The sequence below is a fragment of the Podarcis vaucheri genome (assembly GCF_965113315.1).
Source record: "Podarcis vaucheri genome assembly, chromosome: Z".
Lineage (NCBI taxonomy): Eukaryota > Metazoa > Chordata > Lepidosauria > Squamata > Lacertidae > Podarcis > Podarcis vaucheri.
Genome location: NC_138758.1, coordinates 935,517 through 959,642, shown reverse-complemented (window position 1 = coordinate 959,642; position 24,126 = coordinate 935,517). Strand labels below are relative to the sequence as shown.

The window sequence follows — 24,126 nt, the reverse complement described above, 5'->3', positions numbered from 1 at the left end:
ACTGTAAAGGATCTGGAGAGGACATTGGAATGTTGTTCTACTTTACGCTACCTAAGGTCACAGGGAACTGGTATCCTATAGACCAGTGATGGCCAGACTTGGCCCTCCAGCTGTTTTGGGACTACGACTCCCATCATCCCTCGCTAACATGACCAGTGGTCAGGGATGATGGGCATTGTAGTCCCAAAACAGCTGGAGGGCCGAGTTTGGCTACCACAGCTATAGACGTCTGTTACAAAGGGCAATTAACCTCTATATCAGTGGGGCTTCTGTTGTTTCGTTGGCATCCATCTGTCTTGGAAGAGAATGGAGGATTGCACCTGTGGAATGGCCTTCATAGTAGTTTCAGACGGACGGCTTCTTGTCTCACAGCTCATACTCTTAGCCAACGTACTGCTATTCCATTAGTAATTAATAATACTAACAATTTATTATTTATACACCCCATGCCCCCCAGCCTCTCTGGGTGGCTTCCAACCAAATATTAAAAACACAATAAAAAAATTCCTTCCAGTAGCACCTTAAAGACCAACTAAGTTAGTTCTTGGCATGAGCTTTCGTGTGCATGCACACTTCTTCGCATGCACACGAAAGCTCATACCAAGAACTAACTTAGTTGGTCTTTAAGGTGCTACTGGAAGGAATTTTTTTATTTTGACTATGGCAGACCAACACGGCTACCTATCTGTAATTAAAAACACAAGACAGCATCAAACATTAAGAAACTTCCCTAAACAGGGCTGCCTTCAGATATCTTTTAAAAGTCAGATTGTTGCTTATTGCCTTGATATCAGCTGGGAGGGCGTTCCACAAGGCAGACGCCACCACTCAGAAGGCCGTTTGCCTGGTTCCCTGTAACCTCGCTTCTCGCAGGGAGGGAACCAATGGGAGCCAATGCAGGTCTCTCAGGACCAGTGTTATGTGATCTTGGTGGCCACTCCCAGTCCCCAGTCTGGCTGCTGTATTCTGGATTAATTGCAGTTTGCGAGTCACCTTCAAAGGCAGCCCCACGTAGAGCGCATGGCAGTAGTTCATTTCCTAAGTTAGATGGGTTTCACACAAAGTTTCTTCAGTCCCTATTACAGGTCCCAAACTGTGTCCCAAATTCAATTCTTGGAAACAGGTGGGTTGCCCTGAGATACAGGCGCTCTTGCTGAAAGTACTGAGATCTTTCTCAGTACTTGGCCTGGGGGAGGGATTACTTCTGCATTTAACCTGCAAGGAGTTTATCAGCCCATGGCTGAAAACTATGGCCAGAAAATCCAGAAAAGCTATGATACCGCCCTTGAATCCGTGAGGCAAAGATTTTGGGACATTTCACATAGCGACCTGCAATCCCGATCTTATGTAATTTGTAGCCCGGTCGCAGCTGGAATCCAATACAGGTATGAATTTCAGATATCCTCATATCTTAGGAACCTGTCTGTACCAACATATTAGTGTTTATTTACCAAGCCAGACTAAATGTATTTCCAACGGAAGTGCTGAATGGTAGACTGAGAGGCATCCCTTATCAGAACTGGCTTTGTTTATGTTCTCAGGACATCAATAGTATGAAGCATATTTTACTGCGATGTGGGCAGTACAAGCAAGCAAGGGACAAACTGATCAAACCCCTTCTGGCAAATCTGCCGAGAAAATCTGAAGTGTCCCATATTAAACATCTTTTGGAGGACAGGTCCAATGATATTGCACTGGCTGTGGCAAAGTTTCTTTCGGAAGTTAAAAGAAACAAAGATCTTCCTGCTTGAGACATAATAAAACGACTGCTTCGGTTTCTCTTTCTTTTGTGGTTGGCTGTCATAACTGTATTTTGTCCTGAAATTGTTCAATGGGTCTTTGGACCGCAATAAAGGTTGATGATGATGATGCAGGGCAGCAGTGTGGCCAGGATTCAGAGTGCCACAGGTGATATTGTGCTAGCTGTGCATGGGAGCTACGTATTTATATAGAGCCAGCAATATACGTGGCACATTTCCGAACAAACCAAGCAGCCTCTTCCAAAGTTGATAGCCTACATTCAGATGGGAGAGAAAAGTGTGGGAAGGGAAGGATAGTCACATGCATAACGTAATAGACGCTTTCGCTTCTTTCAGTGATAATTCCCAGGTCTTCCAGCCGCACGTCTTGCGCACCCGCCGGAACAGCACAACGGTCGTGAACCGGCACAGCATGGTAAGCACTGGGGAGATCCAAAGAGCTTTCGAACTCCAGCGGTTTGTGGAAGATGGAGACTGTGCGGGAGACTGACTGACAGGCGGCGGAGGCCCTGTTGCATTTTGATCAAAGCTGAATTGGTTGCTGGAGGGCCGAGTTTGCCTATGCCTGCTTTAATGCTACTGTTAACTCCAGATAATAAAGGTAAAGGTACCCCTTCCCGTACGGGCCAGTCGTGACTGACTCTGGGGTTGCGCGTCCATCTCACTCAAGAGGCCGGGGGCCAGCGCTGTCCGGAGACACTTCCGGGTCACGTGGCCAGCGTGACAAAGCTGCTCTGGTGAGCCTGCACCAGTGCAGCACACGGAAACGCCGTTTACCTTCCCGCTATAAAGTGGTACCTATCTATCTACTCGCACTTAAGGGTGCTTTCGAACTGCTAGGTAGACAGGAGCTGGGACCGAACGACGGGAGCTCACCCCGCCGCGGGGATTCGAACCGCCGACCATACGATCGGCAAGGCCTAGGCGCTGAGGTTTTACCCACAGCGCCACCCGCGTCCCAACTCCAGATAACAAACCAGAATAAACCAGATTTCCATGTCACAGTTGATGTGTGTGCTGTACTATCCAATCCAAACCATTTAAACTTGGCCCTCCAGATGTTTTGGGACTACAACGCCCATCAGCCCTAGCTAACAGGACCAGTGGTCAGGGATGATGGGAATTGTAGTCCCCAAACAGTTGGAGGGCCGAGTTTGGGGATGCTTGCTCTAATATGACTCTCCTACCAAGGAGTTAACACTCTCGTGTCCAGATTGTGCTCTGGAGCATGCATACACACACACACACACACACACACACACGTGTGTGTGTATGTGCGCGCGCGCAAGTTCTCTGGTGTCTCTTAATGAGCTGTATATGTCTGTATATAATACAGTGTTGTGGGGCATGCTTCCTGACTATATTACGTGGAAATTAATTAAATTCCTCTGGGTTGACTCTCCTCTTTACTTCTTGGGTACGCAGGCTTCTTTTCTGATCCAGACATCGTTTTTTTACAATCGCTGCCATTTGCACATCTCAGTTTCCCACCAGGGCAGAACTCCAACTCGAGGCCAGGCTTCCCATCGCGCCCGACGTAATCACACAAATAGAAACTGCAAATAGAAATATGCCCTGCCAGCCCACTGAGAAACTCTGCTCTGGAGCGTAGCTATTCATGACATATCTCAGGATTGAAGTTGTTGAGATTTTTTTTTACGGTTTTGCCCCAAAGCTGTTGAGCTTCTTTTAGGATTTTAAGGATTTTATCCCAAAGTTGTAGAGCTTTATTTAGGCTTGATACTGCTGAGTGCTGAGCTTTTCTTACGTTTTTGCCCCAAAGCTGTTGAGCTTCTTTTATCATAGAATCATAGAATCATAGAGTTGGAAGAGACCTCAAGGGCCATCGAGTCCAATCCCCTGCCAAGCAGGAAACACCATCAGAGCACTCCTGACATATGGTTGTCAAGCCTCTGCTTAAAGACCTCCAAAAAAGGAGACTTCATCACACTCCTTGGCAGCAAATTCCACTGTCGAACAGCTCTTACTGTCAGGAAGTTCTTCCTAGTAAGTTCTTACTGTCAGGAAGTTCTTTTAGGATTCAAGTTGTTGAGCTTTTTTGTTGAGCATGCAGTAAACTTTATTTCCTCTTTCTATAACTTTTTGCAAGATGAGAAATTTGCAATTTTCTGTTTTGCAAAGAGGCAAGCTGATAACATTTTCAATGGCAGGGATTCATTCAGATAATTTTGCCCCGAGATTGAATTAGCTTTAGTATCAGTCTCTGCATGCTAGGCTAAAGTGTCAATCATCTCCACCAGATGAACAGCAAAGATGAGAAAATTAAGTTTTGCACCTGAAATTTCACATATAAATAATGCTTCAACTCTTCTTAGCCACCAATGAAGGTGTTTTCAGGTTCTATTGTTAAAATATTCAGAGTAATATTACCTTCCTTTGCAACAGATTTATATGATGGAGTTTGACTGCATCTGCATGAGAGAAACTGTCATTCCTCTTCCCTTTTAAGAAGAATGAATATTCTTTCAATGCTATAAAAATAAGGAGTTTTCAGGGCCACCTGCCTTGGAGTAGAGGCTGAGTGGTAGTATATTTCTCCTACATTAAAATGGGTGGAATGCATATCTACCATAATCCATAGTCCTTGGGAGGTTACAGCTGTGGAAATATTAGTGTTCTTCAGGGTGGATTTGATTTAAATCACGATTTAAACCACTAGTAAGTAAGACTTGATTTAAATCATTTTTTTACAGAAAGGTTTAATCTTGCTGGCATCCTCTTCATATCGAGAACCAGAGGAAGGTTTCCTTTTTGGAATCTTAAATTTTCAGTCATTTTTACAGTCACATCAGAAATGACTGATTGGTTCTACTATCAGAAATAAACAGATCATTGTTTCTGTTTGGACAACTTTTCTGCTGTACTTGATTGGAAGGAGAAAAATAATCATTTCCTTCATAACAATTTAAACCATTTATTTTACTAAAACAATAACATAGTACATGGATCCATGGTTGTTAACTGATGTGGTTAAACTATTAGAAATACATTGAAAGATAATTATGAAATTATGGTGAGGTTTAATAAGTTAACTGTTTATATTTGGACAACATTTCTGCTGTACTTGATTAGAAGGAGAAAAATAATCATTTCCTTCATATTTCACTAAAATAAGAACATGATAGCATATGGACCCATGCTTGTAAAACCATGCTTGTGGTTAAATTTTTAATATTAAAAAAACTTCGAGTTTTAGCACACATGAAAAACTTTAAACCAGGGGTCAGCAAACTTTTTCAGGAGGGGGCCAGTCCACTCTCCCTCAGACCTTGTTAGGGGCCGGACCCACCGCCTCCCAAAAGCGCCCCCCTCTGGAATGCCCCCCTCCCCGCTTATGCCACTCACGCCACAGCCACTGACGCTGCCCCATCTTCGGCAGCGTCAGCGTCCCCTGTCTTGGCGGAGTACAGAGGCCATGCCGCTGGCTTGGTGGCGGAGGCAGCCCCCACGCCGCTGTCACTTCCTCCCCACTCGGCCGCTTCCTCCTGCTCAAGGGGCGTCGCGGAAGTCAGTTTCCGCGTGGTGAGGCCTCTGCACCGCGCCTGTTTAGCGCGGGGACTGACCAAGTGGGCGGTAGGGTCCTGCAAGGTTTGTGGGCCGGATTAATGAGCCCAGTGGGCCACATCCAGCCCGCGGGCCTTAGTTTGACGACCTCTGCTTTAAACGAATCCTTCTTTCCTGATGAACAGCCTTTGGGCTAGAATGTCACTTAAATAGAAAACTATCTTTAGAAAGACTTTTCCTCCAAAAGCGTTTTATTTTCAAAATCCGATTTTCCGAAATTTTCTGTGTATAAGATGCCCTCATGTATAAGACTCCAATGGGGGACTCCAAATTAAGAAAACATCCCTCAGCACTACCCATGTATAAGATGAGCCCCAATTTAAAACCTATTTTTGGGGTAAAAAACCCCCCAAAGACACGAAAAAATACGGTAAATTAAAAAAAATTTCAATTTAAAAATCTGTTTTTTATTTTTTTAAAAAATATATAGTTGATTTTTATCCACCTTGGTGTTATTACTATACAAGTTCCATGGGCATTTTTTATTAATGGCTCATCTTTCCGTCTTTACAAAGTGGCGTGCCAGGTTCTTGATTGAGTGTCGGTTTTCAGCCCAGCCAAAGAAAGGTAACATCTGAAAGGTCTGTGCCTTCTTCCTTCTCTCCTGCAGCTGATCTCTTCCTCTACAATTCGTATCCCCAGCAGCCGACTCCACCAGATCAGAAGGGTAAGCAACATTTCACTTTTATGGGCACTGTCATTAAAGTACAAACATATATAAAAGTTCTTTGGAATTGGTCTCTCAATAATATCTCGGTTCTTTGAAGAAAACAGTTGTCTTGTGTGCTCCACTCCCAAAACCAAGCTCTATTTTTTTGCCTTCCTAAAAGGAAAAAACTCTGGGTTTCTTAGCTAATTTTTTCTAGCTTCCACATATGGTTGTTAGAATTGGGGTCTCCATGACCCTATTCCACCTCTCCCTAATTTTCAGAAGCGCAGATTTTTCTGTGTATAAGACTAGGGTTTCCCGTGAAAAGATAATGTTCAGAATTTGGGGGGTGTCTTATACTTGGGGGCGTCTTATAGACGAAAAAATACGGCAGTTAAATGCAACTTATGGGCAAGTTCTTGTTTGCAGGTCTGGGGTCCCACAGTGTGCATTTAACCCAGGCATAGGCAAACTCTGCCCTCCGGATGTTTTGGGACTACAATTCCCATCATCCCTGACCGCTGGTCCTGCTAGCTAGGGATGGTGGGAGTTGTAGTCCCCAAACAGCTGGAGGGCTGAGTTTGGCTGTGCCTGATTTAACCTTTGGCTATTGCTAATTGGAATCCTCCTACTTGCATTCTAGAAGCTGAGCTATATCATCATCATCATCATCATACTCTTGTTTAGAACCCAGTATAATGGTCTCTATATAATCTTGGACTGGAGCTTTTGTTGCGGGTGTTGTTGCTGTTAATATTTTGTACTGTATCTTTATTTGGAATCTTACATTTTACATGGAAATTGTTCTATTTGGTTATGTATTATTGGATGTTTTCTTAATTGTATGTGACTACTTTTCTGTGTAGTTACGTATTTTTTTATAGTATGTTGTAAGCCTTGAGCATGACTTTAACTTTGGAAACTCAATAAGCACATGAGATGTAACCGGCTGTGTTCTTAGATAAATAAGGTATACTATTCATAGAATCAAATTGTAAATTTCAACAGAAGTAACTCATAAAATTCAACAAGCAAACAAAGCAGAAGACCCAGTGGATCAGAACATTCTCTAGTCAGTTCATGCATAAGGTCCATTCGTGTAACGATATTGTCTTTATTTGCATTACTTAGAGCTTTAACTACTGATGAAGCCCAGGACGGCGAAACAAGGCCAATATTCCGGAAATCCTTGTCTTAGACTCTGTGAAAGGATTTTATGGAACTGTAACAACCTTTCATGTGGATGGTTTGGGCTTTATGAACAGACAGGTGGAATAGACACCATTACACATACCATTACACGTACAAAACCCACACATATGTACATTAGTGACAGAGGTGTCCTCTGCTCTTTTTAAGCAGCATTTGAACACAGTTTGGCATGGAGTCTACTAGTTTCGAACAGTCCCTGTAGATCAGGGGTCAGCAAACTTTTTCAGCACGGGCCTCGTCCACTGTCACTCACAACCTTGTGGGGGGGCCAGACTATATTTTGAAGAAATAAAAATGAACGAATTCCTATGCCCCACAAATAACCCAGAGATGCACTTTAAATAAATGGACACATTCTACTCATGTCAAAACACCAGGCAGGCTCCACAAATAACCCAGAGATGCACTTTAAATAAATGGACACATTCTACTCATGTCAAAACATGCTGATTCCAGGACCGTCTCCGGGCCGGATTGAGAAGGCCAATGGGCCGGATCTGACCCCCGGGCCTTAGTCTGCCTACCCATGATATAGGATAAATTAGATTCTGCTGATATAGGACAGGCCTAGGCCAACTCGGCCCTTCAGATGTTTTGGGACTACAACGCCCATCCTCCCTGACCACTGGTCCTGTTAGCTAGAGATGGTGGGAGTTGTAGTCCCAAAACAGCTTGAGGGCTGAGTTTGCCGATGCCTGATGGGTTGATATGTGGTTGATATAGGAAATGATAATTTTGCGGAGCAGGAAGTCATTGAGAACTAAGCTGTGAATTCTTGTACTCCAGGAGGAAGGAGTGGATTTGATGAACAGAGAAGCGGCGCATGAAAGGTGGGTGCAACTGAACTGCTGTTTTTAAAAAAGCAGATACTGTGTTCTCTTGTCGCCACTGATGAGCCTTTTTGTGTTTTAGGGAAGTCCAAACAGCAATGCAGATAAGCCAATCATGGGAAGAAAGCTTGAGCCTGGTAATCCTTTTACAGATGTTTAATATTTTAATTCCACTCCCTGACTTAACCAGTGGGGGATGGAGTGATTGGCCGTTCTCTTTTTCATCGGGATCTTTATGGCGCAGCCTCTAGGGCCGCTGCATCCCGTGAGGCTGTCAACATGACCCTTTTGTGTTCTCAGAGTGATAATGACTTGGACAAATCGGAAAAATCCTCGTCTCCAAAGAGGATAGACTTCATTCCCGTCTCTCCGGCACCTTCGCCTACGAGGGGGATTGGAAAGGTACGCCAGAGAGCTTCCTCAGTATGGGAGTTGCAAGGGAAGCGGCATTGTGGGAAGACTACAGGAACTAAATGATATACAGTGGTACCTTGGGTTACAAACACTTCGGGTTACAGACTCCGCTAACCCAGAAATAGTACCTCGGGTTAAGAACTTTGCTTCAGGATGAGAACAGAAATCGCACGGCGCCAGTGAGAGGTCCCATTAGCTAAAGTGGTGCTTCAGGTTAAGAACGGACCTCCAGAACAAATTAAGTTCTTAACCAGAGGTACCACTTTAGAGCAGGGCCTCAAATCTTTTGGACCGATAAGCTCATTAATAATCTTCAGAGTGGGCTGTGGGCACCAAGCCTTCTTGTTGCTTCTGTCCAAAAATGGAGAGATAAATATCCTTTACTTTCCCATGTAGTCAAGTTAAAAACAAAAAACCCGTCACATTAAAGCTTGCCTTGGTAAAAACCGTAGATTCCCTGCTCACTAACACCACAAAACCTTTGATCCAAAGCATGCAACCGAATGCTGAATGCTCAGAAGCTACATGGGCAGCTGAATTAAGATTTCCGGTGGTTTGGGGCCAGAATTAATGTCAAAGTAATTTGTGCCGGAAGGAGTACCACATAGCGTCATTTCAGCTTCCTTCACTAGCAGGGGTGGAATAGTGAAATCCTGAGCACCAATTTTGAGAACCTGCTAGAGTATCACAGTGGTTTCTGATGACAGCACTTTTTAAGTGAGAAAAAAGCACCCGATGTTTGCAATATGTTTATAAAACTTTTTTTAATATCATAATTTTTATTACTTTTTTGCAAACGTTTTAAACATAACATGCAATTTATATATAATATAGAAAGCATTTGGTTACAACAGCCTGAGACTTCCCTCCTCCTTGACTCATTGTTTCCCCACTTATTACCGTATTTTTCGCCCTATAGGACGCACTTTTTCCCCTCCAAAAATGAAGGGGAAATCTGGGTGCGTCCTATGGGGCGAATGCAGGCTTTTGCTGAAGCTTGGAGAGCGAGAGGGGTCGGTGCGCACCGACCCCTCTCGCTCTCCAGGCTTTAGGAAGACATCCGCAGCCTAGGCAGCCCTGCGGGAGGTCCCACAGGGCTGTCTAGGCTGCGGATAGCAGCCTGCTTCCTGGAGTGCCACCCTGGATAGCAGCCTGCTGCCCGGCACAAGGGGCACCGTGAAGCAGAGCGCCCCGCGCGCCGGACAGACATCCGCAACGTGGGGAGCCCTGCAGGAGTTCCCCGCAGGGCTCCCCTGGCTGCGGATAGCACAAGCTCGCGGGACAGCAGGGAGGCACAGCACCACCATCCCACTGTTCCTCAACCTGGTTCGGTTTCCCCGACCTGTTTTTTGGGGGGCAATAAAGGGCAAATTTTTTTCCTTTATTTCCCCCCCAAAAAACTAGGTGCGTCCTATGGGACGGAGCGTCCTATGGGACGAAAAATACGGTATCTAATACTGCATTTTGGAATTGAAATTATTTCCGTGTTTTTCTGTGTATAAGACTAGGTTTTTCCCCTAAAAAATAATGTCAAAAATTTGGGGCGTCTTATACACGTATACGTCTTGCCGCCATTTTCTTAAATCGGAGTCCTCAAAAATAGGGGGTGTCCTATTCATGGGGGTGTCTTATAGGCAGAAAGATATGGTACTGTTAAATCTTAATCATAAATCAACCATTTTTAAATTACCGTATTTTTCTGTCTATAAGATGCCCCCTATTTTTAGGAACCCTGATATATGAAGGGGGGGGGGAGATGGCCCGCGTGTGTAAGATGCCCCTCAGTTTTGGACATTATTTTTCAGGAGGAAACCCTAGCCTTACAGACAAAAAAATACAGTGGTACCTCTGGATGCGAACAGGATCCGTTCCAGAGCCCCCTTTGCATCGTGAGCAGAACGCAACCCGCATTTGCAAGTGTGCGGGTTGCGATTTGCCACATTAGCACATGCGTGTGACGTCATTCTGAGCATATGTGCGAGCGGCGAAACCCGGAAGTAACCTGTTCCGTTACTTCCGGGTTGCCGCGGAACGCAGCCTGAAAAGATTTAACCCGAAGCGTCTTTAACCTGAGGTATGACTGTACTAAGAAATCCTAATCGTAAATCAACCATTTTTAAATTATACTTTGCAATAATGGATAATGTCCACCTTGTAAAACTTCTTGCAACCCTACTAGCAAAGTTAGTTTTTTACAATTGTCTTTCAAGTATTCTGTAAGTTTATTCCAATCTTTCAGGAAAGTCTGGTCTTGCTGGTTCCGAGTTTTCCCTGCAAGTTTTGCCAGCTCACCATAGTCCATTAATTTCGTCAGCCCCTTTTTCATTGGCATCTCATGTGCTTCCATATCTGGGGTAATAATATTCTTGCTGCAGTTTTTGCAGATAAAAACAGTCTTTTATATTGCTTATGTATTTCATTACCCACAATTCCTAGTGAGAAGGCTTCTGGTTTTTGTTTTGTTTTTTTTAAAATAAATGTATATTTCAACATTTTTTTAAAACCACATACGGTTAAAAAGTAGCTTCCTTTTCTTTACGTTTCCAATGACGATTCATTGTTTTATACATTTTTAGCTAATTTCACTGGTGTTTATATTTTGATAAGACTACTTTAAAACATTGTTTCAGGTGCTTTTCAATGCTGTGCTTGTCTTTCCTAGCAATGCTTTTCTCCCTCCCTGCAAATGTTTGTGAGTAGTAATGGACTGCCTCCAAGCCCAATTCCCAGCCCCACAAGGAGATTTTCAAAGTAAGTCACTGTATCTGTGGAAGTGTTTCTTAATAATCAGTTTGACTTCTGTACTGTTAATTTATACTGTACATGAACTATGCCTGTGAGTGGAATATATCAGGGTGCATAAAAACCATTGATTTTTTAAAAATATTTTTTTTAAAAAAAAATCGGGATTCTTTTTTTATTTAAATCAGATTTTTAAAATAAAATGCTTTTGGAGGAAAAATCTTTCTAAAGATAGTTTTCTATTTAAGTGACATTCGAGTCCAAAGGCTATTCATCTGGAAATCAGGATTTGTTTAAAGTTTTCCTTTTTGGAAAATAATAAATTTTCAGAGTAGTTTTTACAGTTTTATCAAAAATTACTGATTTGGTCCTACTCTTAGAAATACTTTGATTGACAGATAATTATGAAATTTGTTTCATAAACAAATTATGACAATTTATTTTAAGTTTTCATTTTTGGAAAATAATAAATTCCCAGTTTTTACAGTTCTATCCAAAATGACTGATTTGGTTCTACTATTAAAAATACATTGATTGACAGATAATTATGAAATTATTGTGAGGTTTAATAAGTTAACTGTTTCTATAATAATAATAATCTTTGTTATGTTATGTGGTCCAACGACCCATAAAAAGGATTCAAAATAAAATAGATTCATACAGACAACCCCCCAGAGAAGGGAGACCGAAGCGTTATTTGTTTAGTCATGGGTATGTTGATCTTTGATTTGTATGACTACTGAAAGAAACTTTGCCACGGCCACTGTGATATCATTGGACTTGTCGTCCAGAAGATATTTGATATAGTAGGCTTCAGATTGACCCAGCCGATTTGCCAATAGTGGTTTAATCTATAGTTCCCTAGCTTGATCATATTGTCTGCAATGCAATAAAATATGCCTCATGCAGTCGACGATCCTATTTTGATAAGGGATACCTCTCAGTCTGGAGGCAGTGAGAGATTTTACTTTCTTGGGCTCCATGATCCTTGCAGATGCTGACAGCAGCCACGAAATTAAAAGACGCCTGCTTCTTAGGAAAAAAGCAATGACAAACCTAGACAGTATCTTAAAAAGTAGAGACATCACCTTGCCAGCAAAGGTCCTTATAGTAAAAGCTATGGTTTTCCAAGTAGCAATGTATGGAAGTGAGAGCTGGACCATAAAGAAGGATGATCGCCAAAGAATGGATGCTTTTGAATTCTGGTGCTGGAGGAGACTCTTGAGAGTCCCATGGACTGCAAGAAGATCAAACGTATCCATTCTTAAGGAAATCAGCCCTGAGTGCTCACTGGAAGGACAGATCGTGAAGCTGAGGCTCCAATACTTTGGCCACCTCATGAGAAGAGAATATTCCCTGAAAAAGACCCTGATGTTGGGAAAGATGGAGGGCACAAGGAGAAGGGGACGACAGAGGACGAGATGGTGGGACAGAGTTCTCGAAGCTACCAACATGAGTCTGACCAAACTGCGGGAGGCAGTGGAAGACAGGAGTGCCTGGCATGCTCTGGTCCATGGGGTCACGAAGAGTCGGACACAACTAAACAACAACAACAACGCCTCTCAGTCTGGCGCTTAACACTTCTGATGGGAATACATTTAATCTGGCTTTGGTGAAAAGACACCGGTATTTTGGTACAGACAAATTTCTAAGACATGCAGGTGTCTGAAACTCGAACCCATAGTGAATTCCTACTTCTAATGGGCCGCAGATAACATGAGATTGAGATCGGAGATCACTACGTGATATGTCCCAGAGCCTTCGCCTCAGAGATTCAAAGGCAGTATCATAGCCCAGATGGTACAGGAGAGAAAGTGGCATACCAAGCCAAGTGGCTTTTCTAACCATCATTTTCATCTATGAGCTGGCAAACTCCTCGTTGTTTAGGTATGGAAGCCCTTCCCTAGGCCAAAGACACAGAACTTGAGCTAGTATCTCAGGCCAGCCCACCATGCTTTAGTTGATAGAGGAAATTCACCTGTTTTGAAAAATAGTATTGCATTTGGAACACAATTTGGACCGGAGAAACTTTGCCTGGAAGCCATTGAACCTGGAGAATGAGCCATTGAACCAGGCGTTTGAGGCATAGAGGAGTTGAGAGACAGATTTTGCATTAAATACCTTAATGGCTGATGGAACATAATGGCCTCCCCTTGTATGAAAGAATTGAAGTATAGCCAGTTTGCTTACCTCTGCCTTTTGATAGGTGGTCTGCCAATGATGTTTCCAGGACTTGGAATAATGGAACAGAAGCCCTAGGTACCGGAAGAATTTGGTCTGCTCTAGTTTGTGACCGTCCAGTACCCATTTACTCAGGGAGAATCTCTTCTCAAACACCAGGACTTTAGATTTTTCATAACCGATGGATAACCCATTACCAGAGCAGTAGTCTGAGAATTTCCTTAGTTGATAGTTCAGGCCAGGTCTGGTTCGGGAGAGGATGGCCGCGTCATCCGCATACAACAAGAGAGGGGTCTTTCTCGTCCCTATTTTTGGAACATGGCCATCAGGGTCCATTAAGCTTGCCTCTAAGTCATTCAGAAACGAACTGAACAAAGTAGGGGCCAAAATGCATCCCCGTCTCACTCCCCTGGCCATCTCAATACAGTCTGAGAGCTGGCCCTGCAAATTGCTTCCACAGTGCAGGGCTTTAGTAAGATATAGGAGACGTTTATCCTTCAGTGCTAGATGCAACTCGGCCCATAGTTGGAATCCAGGGATGGAGTCAAAAGGCAGATTTCAGGTCCATAAAGGCCACAAAGAGTTTTCCCTGTCGAGGTCTGGTGTACTTCTCGGCTAGGAGGGACAGCATTAGACAGTGGTCTGATGTTGAGTGGTTCTTGCAGAAAGCTGCCTGAGCTTCAGATAGTATGTTATAGTCATTTAGAAAAGTTGTCAGTTTATTACAGAGAAAGCAGCTGTCTTACTGCAAAAGAATTTCAGAAAGAGACTTGAAAGAGAAGTGGCTAATTGCAACTTATTACTAAACTGAAAACTATGGAGAGACTTCATCTGAATAGAGATATTGGATTCCTGTCTCATTGCATAAGCTAAAGCTATTTTTGGTCATCTGAATACCATCCCTTGCTTTTTCCTGCAGGACTAATTGCAGTCATTCACAGTCGCCAACAGGTTGACCATACTCATACTACTACCCTTCGGAGAAAAACCCCGCCCCACCCTCCCACTATATATCAGGGTCTGGGGACTTCTCCTCCCTCTATATATAAGGGTCTGGGGGCTCCCCTCCCGCTATATATAAGGGCCTGGGGACTTCCGCTTCAATATATCTGAAGAAGTCATCCCCTCAATATGGACAAGCAGAAGAAGGTTTCCTTGTTGAAATAATAAAATCCTTTATTTACAGAAAGGTTCGATCTTGCTGGCATCCTCTCAATGTGGACAAGCAGAGAAAGGTTTCCATTTTGGGAACCGTAAAATCACCCATCTCCTACTACCCTTCCAAGAGAAAACCCCGCCCCACCCTCCCGCTATATATAAGTGTCAGGGGACTTATGTTTCCGTGTATCAGAAGAAGGGAGCCTGCCCATGAAAGCTTTGACCCAGAACAAACTGAGTTGGTCTCTTAAGGCGCTGCTGAACCATTTTGTTATTTTTATTTATTTATTTTGACTGCGTCCCACCAATGCAGCTACCCACCTGAATCTAGATGTATGCTGGTGGACAGTGTCTGGTGTCATGTTTGTTATTATTATTTATAATTTCTTGTATTTCTACACCGCCCCCTATCTCTCGGGGCGCTTCACATTAAAAACCACTTGCATAAAACCAACACGGAAACCAGATTATCAGTTGTACAATTTAAACATGTTGTGTGTTGCCTTACTTCAAATTCAGCCACAGCACATGGCTAATTATTATTAATAGTAGAATGTCACCCGAAATTTACAATTTCCAAATAATGTACTGTACCTTTCAATTTTCTTACACTGTTCTTGAGGTTATTGACAGGTGTGTCAAATAAATAATTATCAGTTCTATACATCAGTTTTATCAGCATCAGCTACCTACACTGGTTAGTGAGGTCTGATCTACAAGTATTATATTTACATGTATGGATATCCTAAAAAAATTACTTGGTACGCATTCCTTATTTATTGTTTATTTGTTATTTAATATACAGGGGACGTGGGTGGCGCTGTGGGTAAAACCTCAGCGCCTAGGACTCGCCGATCGTCAGGTCGGCGGTTCGAATCCCCGCGGCCGGGTGCGCTCCCGTTGCTCAGTCCCAGCACCTGCCAACCTAGCAGTTCGAAAGCACCCCCGGGTGCAAGTAGATAAATAGGGACCGCTTACCAGCGGGAAGGTAAACGGCGTTCCGTGTGCGGCTCTGGCTCGCCAGAGCAGCGTTGTCACGCTGGCCACGTGACCCGGAAGTGTCTCCGGACAGCGCTGGCCCCCGGCCTCTTGAGTGAGATGGGTGCACAACCCTAGAGGTGGACACGACTGGCCCGTACGGGCAGGGGTACCTTTACCTTTTATGCAGGTTGCTTCAGCACTGTTTAAAATGTCAACTCATTACGTTAGTGTTGGACCAATATATCTATATATCAAATCTGGCAGCACAACGCAATTTGAAACTATAGTCACAGGCTGGTTACTTAAAGCCTATTTTTTAAATAAATTTCTTTCTTGTGGAAATTTCTCAGTTATCATTTAAACACGTTGTGTGTTGCATTCCTCATCTATGCAGATATAAATTGGCATTTCGGATGTTACATAACTTGTCATTATTTGTGTTTTATTTTCTCCAGATGATAGCATTTATTTTCAACTTTATATTGATGTTATTAGTGTTGCCCAGAAAATACTGCACCGTGTAGATTTGCTTATTAAAGAGCAGACTCATTTAACAGAGGTTCATTTGATAACCCGCTTGGGCACAGAGTCCATCTTCAGTGAAATTCCTCTGGCGGTTAAAAATATTATGGTGTTTTCTTTTCGGGATGAAATCTTGTGAAAGGCTACTCTTTGTAAGGATTGGGGGGGAGGGTTTCCTATACAGCATTATAATCAGGGTGGATTTGATTTAAATCAAACCGATTTAACTCACGATTAAAATTCCTTGATTTGAACCACTAGTCAGGAAGGCTTGATTTAAACCTTTCTTTCTTTTTTTACAGAAAGGTTCAACCTTGCAGGCAACCTCTAAATATGGACAAGCAGAGGAAGGTTTCCTTTTGGGAATAATAAAATCCCTTTTTTACAGAAAGGGTTAGCCTTGCTGGCATCCTCTTCATATTGACAAACAGAGGAAGGTTTCCTTTTTGGAATCATAAATCTTCAGAGGAGTTTTTACAGTTATATCAAAAATGACTGATTTAGTTACACCATTAGAAACAATTATGAAATTACGATGAGGTTTAATAAGTTAACTCGTTCTATTTGGACAACTTTTCTGCAGTACTTTATTGGAAGGAGAAAAATAATCATTTCCTTCATAACAATTTAAACCATTTATTTCACTAAAGGAATAACATTATAGCACATGTATCCATGTTTGTTAACTGATGTGGTTAATTAAAAATTTTCAAACACACCTTAGACCAGCGAGGGCAAAGTTGAGCCACGCCTGATCTAGAACAGTGGTGGCTCAACTTGGCCCTCCAGCTGCCTTGGGACTACAACTCCCATCATCCCTGACCACTGCTCCTGTGAGCTAGGGATGATGGGAGTTGTAGTCCCCAAAGAGCTGGAGGGCCAAATTTGGCCATGCCGGCCTTAGATTGAGTTTTAGCACTTAAAAAAAATCATTGTTTCCTTGATGAATAGCCTTTGAGCTATAATGTAACCGAAATAGAAAACTAGCTTTAGAAATATTTTTCCTTCAAAAGCATTTTATTTTTAAAATCCGATTTAAATAATTAAAAATCATTGATTTTTATCCACCCTGATTATACTCTTGAAAACACAATATACAGTGGTACCTCGCAAGACGAATGCCTCGCAAGACAAAAGACTCGCTAGACGAAAGGTTTTTCCGTTTTCGATTTGCCTCGCAAGACGAATTTCCCTATGGGCTTGCTTCGCAAGACGAAAACGTCTCGCGACTTTGTTTCCTTTGTCTAAAAACAAAGACATGTTTTGTTTATAAAGTTAATTTATTTTCCCTTCAATTTTTGAACTGCTCTTTACAGTATGTGTGACTTTAAAGAGCAGTTAATAAACTGTTGTTGTACCAAATTTGGCTTTGTTTGGACTTTTTTTGACCATAGGAACGCATTAATTGATTTTCAATGCATTCCTATGGGATTTCGTGATTCGCAAGACGAAAAATTCGCTAGACGACAAAACTTGCGGAACGAATTAATTTCGTCTTGCGGGGCACCACTGTAGTAGCTTTAAAGTCATTCACCTTGTCACCTCGGAAGTTTCCCCGTTCCTGGAAAGACCATAATCTGGCTTTGATTTTAGCAGGAGGAGCCAGAGTCCAATCAACTGCATCCGGCCCAGCGCTCTTGGTCCCATCAAAAGGAAAGGTAAGTGCAGAGGTGGAGGAAGGGGGGGCAGTGGAGGTGGGGCGCCCCAGGTGTCACCACTGACGGGGTGGTGACAAATTGCCGGGCGGCCCTTGTTGTGGGGCCTGCAGCCCGCCCGAGCCACACATCTCTTCTGCTCTAGATCAGGCATGGCCCAACTTGGTCCTCCAGCTGTTTTGGGACTGCAGCTCCCATCATCCCTAGCTCACAGGACCAGTGGTCAGTCCCAAGACAGCTGGAGGGCCAAGTTGGCCTAGGCCTCCTCTTTTCTCTGCCAAGCTTGTGACTCCATCCCTTCAGCTGGTTTTTTTCTTTTCAGATCTTTGTATCGCCCTTTAAATTAGCATTTTCTGACCTTAATATCCTTGTAGCCAACTCTTATCTCTTTGGCCAGATTTTTTGCAGTACATTTTTAGAATAATTGTTCATATACCAAATAAATTTACTCCAGTCTCTTCGAAATTTTTGGTTGTCTTGGTTCCGGATTCTACCAGTCAGCTTGGCCAATTCTGCATAGTCCAGGCATGGCCAAACTCAGCCCTCCAGATGTTTTTAGCCTACAACTCCCATTGTCCCTAGCTAACAGGCCCAGTGGTCAGGGATTATGGGAATTGTAGTCCCAAAACATCTGGAGGGCAGAGTTTGCCTATGCCTGGACTACAACTCCCATCATCCCTAGCTCTCAGGACTTGTGGTCAGGGATGATGAGAGTTGCAGTCCCCAAGCAGCTGGAGGGTTGAGTTTGGCCCCCTCTGGCTTAGTCCACCATCTTCATTCTGCCACTCCTCAATTGTTGGTAACTCTGGCAGTTTCCACCTCTTGGCTAATAAACCATCTGAAACAAATCTGCTTGATTTCAATAGGTGAAATGGAAACCGAAAGCCAGCCCAAGAGACTTTTCCAAGGAACCACCAACATGCTTTCTCCTGACGCGACACACCTTTCTGACCTCAGCTCATGGTAAAATTAATCTTAATAATACATATACTACTCATCAATGCCCAGAAATGGTTCGCTGTATCTTTTGATGCTCTAGCATTCCAAAATATTTCCTACCCAGGGTGGATAAAAACCAATGATTTTTTATTGAAAAGTTTTTTTTAATTTGATTTTTAAAAAATTTAAATCAGATTTTTAAAATTTAATTTGGAATTTTAAAATAAAATGCTTTGGGGGGCGGGAATCTTTCTAAAGATAGTTTTCTGTGACATATATCCATGGATCAGGGTGGCTAAAAATCAAGGAATTTTTTTTAAAATAAAAAAATCGTATTCTTGAAAAAATTTAATCAGATTTTTTTTCTTCAATTAATTTTTTTGATTTAAATCAGATTTTTAAAACAAAATTCTTTTGGAGGAAAAATCTTTCTAAAGATTTTTTTTATATAAGTGGCTTTCTAGTCCACGCATAGACAAACTCTGGCCTTCAGGATGTTTTGGGATTACAACTCCCATCATCCCTGACCACTAGTCCTGTTAGCTAGGGATGATGGGAGTTGTAGTCCCAAAACAACTGGAGGGCTGAGTTTGCCTATGCCTGTTCTAGTCCAAAGGCTATTCATCAGGAAATAAGGATGTGGTTAAAGTTTTTCATGTGTGCTAAAAAATCACTCATTTTTTATATAACTGTAAAAACTATTTTGAAAATTTATGATTTCAGAAAGGAAACCTTCCTCAGGTTGTCAGTATTAAGAGGATGGCAGCAAGGTTGAACCTTTCTATTAAAAAAAATGACTTAAATGAAGCCTTACTGATGAGTGATTGAAATAAAGTCTGACTGATGAGGGATTTATATCTATTTGATTTGTATCAAATCCACCCTGCCACAAACACTCCCCCAGCCCATAAACTGTAAAAGCTTCTCTGTAAATTGATGATTCCAAAAAGGAAACCTTCCTCCAATGGTCCATATTAAGAGAATGCCAGCATGACTGAACCTTTCTGTAAATAAAAAGGATTTTAAATCAAGCCTTACTGACGAGTGATTTGAATTGTGATTTCAACCGACTTGATAGCAATAAATGATAGTACCCAATCCACCCGGGTGGGTACTGACCTGAAGAAGTGTGCAGATACATACTGTATTTTTTGCTCCATAAGACACTTTTTTCCTCCTAAAAAGTAAGGGGAAATGTCTGTGCGCCTTATGGAGCGAACGTGGTCCCTGGAGCTGAATTGCCCAGGGTCAAAAAGCAGATCATGCTCCTTTTTTTGAAAGAGGGAAGGGGGTGTTGAAACAAAGCCGCTGATTGGTAAGCGATAAGGGAAAGAGATAAGGGACGTGATAAAGGAGGCTGCCTGGGAGGGGGGGGGATCCTCAGGATTTTTGCATTGGGTCACCCCAAATTCACCGTCGGATCACCTAACATGCCCATGGCTACAGCCTGCACCAAAAAAATCACGCACCCACTGTTTTGTGGGGCCGCAATGGTGCAAAAACGTGGTTACAAAGCACAGATCCACATGGATTCTCAGGATTTTTGCAATGGGCTACCCCAAACTTACCGTCAAATCACATGTCTCTGGCTATTGCATGAACCACAAAACTCATACATCCACTGTTTCATTCAGAATTTTTTTTCTCTTGTTTTCCTCCTCTAAAAACTAGGTGTCTTATGGTAAGGTGCGTCTTATGGAGCGAAAAATACGGCAACTTGGTCCTCCAGCTGTTTTGGGACTACAACCCACATCACCCCCACTTCACAGGAGCACTGGTGAGGGATGATGGGAATTGTAGTCCCAAACATAGGAGTTTGCCTATGCCTGCTCCAAGATGCTACTGGACCATTTTTTATTTTATGTGCCCTGACTGAAGCTTGCGGTTTCCCCTCGTTTCCGCAGCCTGCCCTCAGATGCCCTCGACGGTTGCTCCAGCGGCGCCAGTCCCTCCATTGACTCACTGGCCAAAAGCGCCGCCTCTGGCACCGCAGCAGAAACGCCTGCTGCGCGATCCGAACCTGCTTCCCCATTCATCTTGATGGAAGACCTTTCCCCCAAGTGACTCACCCTGCCGTCTGCCTGGATGTCCGCCTGTGCCATCCTTTTGCTATACCCGCCTACGGAGAAACCGGCGGCATAAAATCCCCAAGGGCATCCAGATTAGGAGTGCCGAGTGTGAAACACCCACGTCAACCCTCCTCGGCAACGTCTCCAGGCGATTTTAATCCTCCTTTTAATGGACGCGTCAGGCCCTGGCGCTGCCTGGCTTGCCGGTTTCCCTTTTAATTCTTTTGCCAACGTCTGCTCGGTTTTCCTTTTAACTACAAATTATTTTGCGAACGTATCCTTGGATCGGGACTTTCCTTTCAAAGAAATGACACCCACATTTCCTCCGAATTCTCGGAAAAGCATCCAATTTATATTCGCATTAAAAATGTCGGTGGGAAACCGGTCACCGTCACAATCCCTTGTTCCAAAGGCAAGAATGGAGCTGAAATAAATGAGTTTATTCTAGGTCAGGCCTAGTCAAACTCGGCCTTCCAGCTGTTTGGGGACTACAATTCCCATCATCGCTGACCACTGGTCCTGTTACCTAGGGAGGATGGGTATTATATTTCCCAAACAGCTGGAGGGCCAAGTTGGGCCACGCCTGATCTAGAGCAGTGGTGGCCCAACTTTGCCCCATCCGCTATTTTGGGACCACAATTCCCATCACCCTGACCACTGGTCCCGTTAGCTAGGGATGATGGGTGTTGTAGGCCAAAACATCTGGAGGGCCAGAGTTTGCCTGTTTCTTGAGATGAATGCTAATGGAAACTGAGAAGTACACTTAAGTATGGGAAATGTCATTCGGCTTGGGGTGCAAGAAATGATCTATTCCAGGCTTCCTCAACCTCAGCCCTCTAGATGTTTTGAGACTACAAATCCCATCTTCCCTGACCACTGGTTCTGCTAGCTAGGGATGATGGGAGTTGTAGGCCAAAAAAACATCTGGAGGGCCGAGGTTGAGGAAGTCTGATTTATTCCTCACAAGATCCAATTGGGCTTAATTTCCAAAAAAGGGAAAAAAAGATGCAACCCATTTGTAATCTACTGTGTCATGCTATTTATTATTTATAATTCTGTAAAATAATAACAAAAGTCTGGTGATTTATTAGAGTATTTTTTTATGATTGAAGCCCTTTCCCCATGTCCTGCGAGCACTGGCTGGTCTGTATTGATAGGCAACTTTGTCCGCTGGATTTGTGCGATTCCGGTTCCAAATGTTTCTTGTCTTCCGGATTTGGAAAACTTTAATTTCCTTCCTTCCTTCCAAGAAATAGTGCGGAATTTGAAGCGTGATTGTGCTTGTCTGGCTCGGAAAAAGGGCGAAAAGGGACATTTGGCTTTCCCCTTCCTGGAATTTTCCTTTGGAAAGTGTTGGTTTGGAATCGGAGTTGGGCCTCTTGTTACCTGTATTCTGGTTTTTGCCTGGGAGAGAGAGAGTTTCCTCGCCTCCAATAAATGTGCACATTGTAAAATGTCACCCAGGGGTATCTTTATTTTTTTAAATGACTATTTTATCCACATGCACACAAAAACTTCGACCCAGAACAAACTTAGTTGGTCTTTAAGGGGCTACTGGACCGATTTTTTATATATATATTTCAGTTTTATCCGTGTGCGAATTGTATTTGTGTAGATAAACTGTGCTGTTTTGGCTGGCCTCCCAGCTGCTGCTAAACAATAAAGAAATCTGATTTAAATCCAACAAATTCGATCTTTTATTATCAATCATCATTATTTTTTAAAAATAATAATTTTATTTTATAATTATAAAATTAGTGATATATTATTAATTTAATATTAATGTTATTAATATAATTTATAATAATTTTAATTTAGAATTATTAAGCTTTCCCTGACATCTCTAGGGGGAAAGACACACGTGAAGCCCATGAGAACAGCTGCCAGTCAGTGTTGACAACACCAAGCTAAAGGAAGGGCTGACTCATATCAAGAGGGTTTCCTATAGTCCCAGCAATACAAGACCAAGGATGTTATCTACAGCTTAGAAAATTTATATTATATAACAACAATTTTATAATTATTTTATTTTATTATGATTAATAATAATTTTAAAATACAAGTTGTCAATCCGTGCACTTACTGGCTGCTGTTTGACCTGGTACTGGAACTTCAGAACCGTAGCAGTGAAGTTTTCAAACCTCAATTCAGGAAAGGCTCGATACCTTTGGATAGATCAGGCATAGGCAAACTCCAGCCCTCCAGCTCTTTGGGAACTACAACTCCCATCATCTGTAGCTAACAGGACCAGTGGTCAGGGATGAGGGGAATTGTAGTCCCAAACATCTGGAGGGCTGGAGTTTGCCTATGCCTGGGATAGATCATTCTTGCTTAGCCTCGGTTCCTTGTTCTTCAAAATGGGAACACTTGAGACTTATGTGGGCAATCCCAGGTAAGCTCAGAGCATTTGAAAGCTCTGCATGACCACATGACAGGGTGGATAAAAATCAGTGATTTTTAAAAAACAACAACCCCAAAATCAGATTTTTTTGGATTTAAATCAGATTTTTAAAATAAAATGCTTCCGGAGAGAAAATTTTTCTAAAGATGGTTTCCAATTTAAGTGTCATTCTAGTCTTAAGGGCAGCTGTGTCCAGCATTGCCAGAGGCTTCACAATAATGTCCTTGGATCAGAGTGGATAAAAATCATTTTTTTAAAAAAAAAATTATTAATTTTTAGAGCTTCTTTTTACAATTTACCCTTTTTACATTTACCCCAAAGTTGCTGAGCTTTTTTTAAGGATGTTTTTAGCGTGTTTCCCCACACTTTGTAACTCTCCCCACTGGCACCCACGCTTGAGAATACAGTAGTGATAGAATCAATGAATAGGTTTCCATTGGCAAACCCTCTTCTCAATTGGTAGACCAAGTTACAAGATGTAGTTGTCATGGGAAACGGAAGGAGCTATCCCCTACTACAGGCATGGCCCAACTTGGCCCTCCAGCTGTTACAGTTCTCATCAACCCTGATCACTGGTCCTGTTAACTAGGAATGATGGGCGTCGTAGTCCCAAAAGAACTGGAGGGCCATGGCTGCGCCTGCTATGCATGACCTGCTCTGAAGTGCAGATACAGCAGTACCTCAGCTTACCTAACCCTCTGGTTGCGTAAACTTCAGGATACGTAAGCGACAAACCTGGAAGTATTTTACCAGGTTTTGCCGCATGCACAGAAGCACTCTACTGTGCCGCACGCATGCGCAGAACAGGCACCTCCTGTTGCAAAAACCTCTGGATCCGGCCACTATAATGTATTAGTTTTAAAAAATTAAAAAATCTGTCGCCAGTCAACAATTCATCTAGTGTAGTTGTATGGTTGTAAAAGCTTGTCCTCTTTTCTCCTTTTGTAAAAAGGGCGTCAGGGGTCAGCAACTTTTTCCAGCCGTGAGCTGGTCCACTGTCCCTCAGACCTTGTGGGGGGCTGGACTAT

General features: G+C 42.8%; 1 protein-coding gene across 4 annotated transcripts in view; it reads left to right on the top strand.

Moving 5' to 3' along the window:
* LOC309523576 (P2R1A-PPP2R2A-interacting phosphatase regulator 1-like) overlaps positions 1-24,126 on the top strand; it is a 33,335-nt gene that overhangs the window by 4,993 nt on the left and 4,216 nt on the right. Inside the window, exons 2-10 of one of the 4 annotated variants that reach the window (XM_082207510.1) lie at positions 2,097-2,175; positions 5,956-6,012; positions 7,993-8,036; positions 8,119-8,173; positions 8,337-8,438; positions 11,113-11,201; positions 17,631-17,692; positions 18,556-18,652; positions 20,533-22,156. In XM_082207510.1, coding sequence (XP_082063636.1) covers positions 2,097-2,175; positions 5,956-6,012; positions 7,993-8,036; positions 8,119-8,173; positions 8,337-8,438; positions 11,113-11,201; positions 17,631-17,692; positions 18,556-18,652; positions 20,533-20,692 — 745 coding nt within the window. In that variant the 3' untranslated portion in view covers positions 20,693-22,156. Of the gene's footprint in view, positions 1-2,096; positions 2,176-5,955; positions 6,013-7,992; positions 8,037-8,118; positions 8,174-8,336; positions 8,439-11,112; positions 11,202-17,627; positions 17,693-18,555; positions 18,653-19,351; positions 19,660-20,532; positions 22,157-24,126 lie in introns of those variants that run through there. The other 3 variants (XM_082207509.1, XM_082207512.1, XM_082207511.1) reach the window with 3 other exon arrangements.